Consider the following 3,363-nt stretch of genomic DNA (forward strand, 5'->3'; position numbering starts at 1 on the left):
TGTTGCTTGTTGTTGTTGTTGTTGTTGTTGTTGTGGTTGTGTTGTTGTTGTTGTTGTTGTTGTTGTTGTTGTTGTTGGTGGATAGGTGTTGGTGGTGGTGATAGTGATGCGCTGTTGTTGTTGTTGTTGGGATTGAGGGTGGTTGGTGGTGGCCAGTGGCAGCGGCCGGCCCACGGCCCCGGGCGGCGCGGCGCGTGCTGTTGTTGTTGTTGTTGTTGTTGTTGTTGTTGTTGTTGTTGTTGTTGTTGTTGTTGTTGTTGTTGTTGTGTTGTTGTTGTTGTTGTTGTTGTTGAGTTGTTGTATGTTGTTGTTTGTGGTGTTGGTGGCCGCGCGCGCGTACGTCGCGTGTGGTGGTGATCAGGTGCTTGGAGCGCGTGGTGCCAGCGAAGCTGTGGTGGTTGGTGTGGTGGTGGTATGGTCCGGTGGTGTTGCTGTTACTCTTAGCTCTTGTTGTTTTTCTTGTTGTTCTGTGTCGGTTTGGGTTGGGTGTTATTACTGTTGCCACCAAACATCATTCTGCCAGCCATACCAATTACTGTTTTTTTTTTTTTACTAAAGGTTTATATTTATTGTTATTATTCCTTCAGTTGGTTGTGTTATATAGTTTTGGAAAAGACGTGAGGCATCTTGTTGAGTAATCACCTTTCTATTGCTCCGCAGTAACACTATTCGTCGTTAATGCTATTGCTGCTACTGTAGTAAATTTTTGGATACTTTTTGCAGTTGGATGCCGAGATGCAATCTCAACACCTGCTGTCGAGAGAAGCCTCATGAGGGCAAGGGCATGGTCACCGTCTTCTCGCTGGCTGCAAAGTATAGTTTGCAACCCGCTCGATATCATTCCAGTTACTCCCCTGCTCGAAACTTCACCTTGGCGATAGTGCGTGTGGTTCTGGCTCGTAACTTGACACGTGCCTCTATAAACCACCTGCTATGTTCGCTGACACATGAACAGCCAAAGCTCGAGACCGAAGAAACGTCTGCGGTTGACGTCTCGGCCACATGCAAACTTTTTTTCTCTCGGTCGCCTTACAATAGTGTGGTTTCACGTTCCGGTGCAGAGCGGCGCGCCCGTGAGTGACGTTAGCTGGTGGTAACCTTATATTTCAAACCCAGAAGTTATCCCCATCCGGCGTGTTTAGTGTACTCGAAACCGTAACGTTACCGTCTCGGTGCACCCCTATTCAATCATACTCAACACCGTAGTTCTAGCCGACTGCGTTTAAATCCGCGCACTACTCACACAGGGTATAAACGTCCGAGGTGCTGTTCTTGTCTTGATCCTCATATCAACACACCACATGTTAAGCCGGCTGTTATTTCAATTCACTGATACCTTCACCACAGCTAAACCGTTATTAACAACTTTGATTCGTTCGTGGCGGCCTCGATTTCAGCTAAGCACCTCTCGCATGTGGTTCGTGGCACACGAGAAGGGAGCCGTATTAAGCTTTGATACAAACTGTATCAACAGCCTTTGATACAAACTGTATAAAGCTTTGATACAAACCGTATTAACACTTTGATCATCTCCTCCCTACAACAACAACAACAACAACAACAACAACAACAACAACAGCACGTACGAGCAGCTTGACCGCGTCTTCCTTCAGCAGCGCGATGGCGGTCGTTAGCGGCGTGCTGCCACCGCCGTCGTACACGTCCAGCTCGGGAGTGTAGGAGAGCAGCAGCCGCAGCGCGGGTTCGGAGCGCTTGCTGCCGTCGACGAGCTGCGGTTCCTCGTTAGTGCACTCAACGAGCAGGTGAACCGCCCGCTTCTTATCTGCGAGCGACACAAGAGGGATTGAGATGATGTAAAGATCATGTCTGACCTGCGAGTTATCTGAACTAAAGTGCTCATCTGCATTATCTGCATCCATATTATTAGTTCTTATTTTACAGACGGACGAACGGATGCTGACGTTACCGCTAGCGACGCCGGTTACTTAACAGCGATTACTACCGCCATTATTTTTAATCGGTAACAGATGCTCAACATGCTTATCAGTGTGAGCGGCTTATTGTTCTTACTGCTGACAGATGCTTTATTTTAGTTATAAAGTTATCAGGAATAGGCTGTAGCGAGTGAATTACTAGACGCGGAGGTAAGAGTGAACTACTTCAAAGGTGCTCTGATCTTTTATTACCATTTGGATCCACAATCTCCATTGCAGATTCTGTCTCCACGGTAGCATTAACGTCGGAGCCTGCCACTTCTAACAGTGCCTAGCAACATGTATATAAATAGTAGCATTGATTAAAAAAAACGATTAAAAACGATCACCTCCACTACAGCAAAAGTAGAGCTACTTTCGATTTCATCAGACCCAAGCTGTTAACCCAATTAAAAAATATAACAATTAGTGTAGAATAATTAACTAACCAATTATAACTACTCTTATTTTCAATAAATCATTCAGATTCACTAAAAATTCCAATTGAACTCCAAGAACTGATCACTACAAAATAAAACAAGAAGATGTTCGGATTGCGCTCGCGCCGCACGATCACGTAACCGTGGCGACGGAGAGCCGGCGCACCTTCATCATGTCCCGGATCTGCGCCTGATGCTTGGCCAGATTCTCCCCGTGAAGCCAGTTTCGAAACTGCAACAAACGACAGAATTTACGATCACAAGGGCCGCGGCGGAGGGTGCGACAAGGGCCGCGGCGGACCGTGCGCGAAGGAGCGTGCGACAAGGGCCGCGGCGGAGCGTGCGCGAAGGAGCGTGCGACAAGGGCCGCGGCGGAGCGTGCGACAAGGGCCGTGGCGGAGTGTCATCACTATATTCCCACCTGCTTGCCTATCAAGCCCACTAATTTATAACCAGATACTGCCCAGTCTACCCGATTTCACGTAAAAATGTAAACGAATCTAGAATACATTTTGTCATTAGAATTCATTCATTTGTTTAGAAAAGTTTTTATGAGATGAAGCGTTGAGAAATAAAGTGATGTGAGGAATGAAACATAAATCTAATACTAAACAAATAATATAATATATAAAACATAAATATATATTATGTAATATATTTTATATGTAATATTATGTGTAGTTTAATAAAATATTGTCGTTGTTGCCGCAGCACGGCGAAGAATGAAACGTTTTTCTCGTGTTGTTGCCACTAGCAGGCGCTGGGTGCTCATCCAGGTGCGGGAGCGAAGTTTTGACATCCAGGCGAGCATTCCTAGAGCGCAGCGAGAAGCGGGCGGAGAAGGAGCGTGGCGCGCCAGAGCAGACGCGGTGGGTGTGGAAGACCAGCGTGCCGAAAGCTGCGAGCCGAGAAGTGCATCTCTGACTGACAGGTGCGGTGGCGAGCCACACCATTTAGACGGCACTGCATACTTACGTGATGCGTGGCCG

The 3,363-nt window shown here is 47.0% G+C and overlaps 1 protein-coding gene across 4 annotated transcripts in view; it reads right to left on the bottom strand.

The window, feature by feature from the left end:
• Nucleotides 1–3,363, bottom strand: part of LOC106810290 (tankyrase-like protein) — a 41,753-nt gene that overhangs the window by 3,130 nt on the left and 35,260 nt on the right. For all 4 annotated transcript variants that reach the window (XM_014813590.1, XM_014813591.1, XM_014813592.1 and 1 more), the window contains exons 25-27: nucleotides 2,541–2,606; nucleotides 2,148–2,226; nucleotides 1,587–1,783 (exon numbers count right to left, since the gene is read on the bottom strand). In XM_014813590.1, coding sequence (XP_014669076.1) covers nucleotides 1,587–1,783; nucleotides 2,148–2,226; nucleotides 2,541–2,606 — 342 coding nt within the window. The remainder of the gene's footprint in view (nucleotides 1–1,586; nucleotides 1,784–2,147; nucleotides 2,227–2,540; nucleotides 2,607–3,363) is intronic.

This window comes from Priapulus caudatus, unplaced genomic scaffold (genome assembly GCF_000485595.1).
Source record: "Priapulus caudatus unplaced genomic scaffold, Priapulus_caudatus-5.0.1 Scaffold427, whole genome shotgun sequence".
In the NCBI taxonomy this organism is placed as follows: domain Eukaryota; kingdom Metazoa; phylum Priapulida; class Priapulimorpha; order Priapulimorphida; family Priapulidae; genus Priapulus; species Priapulus caudatus.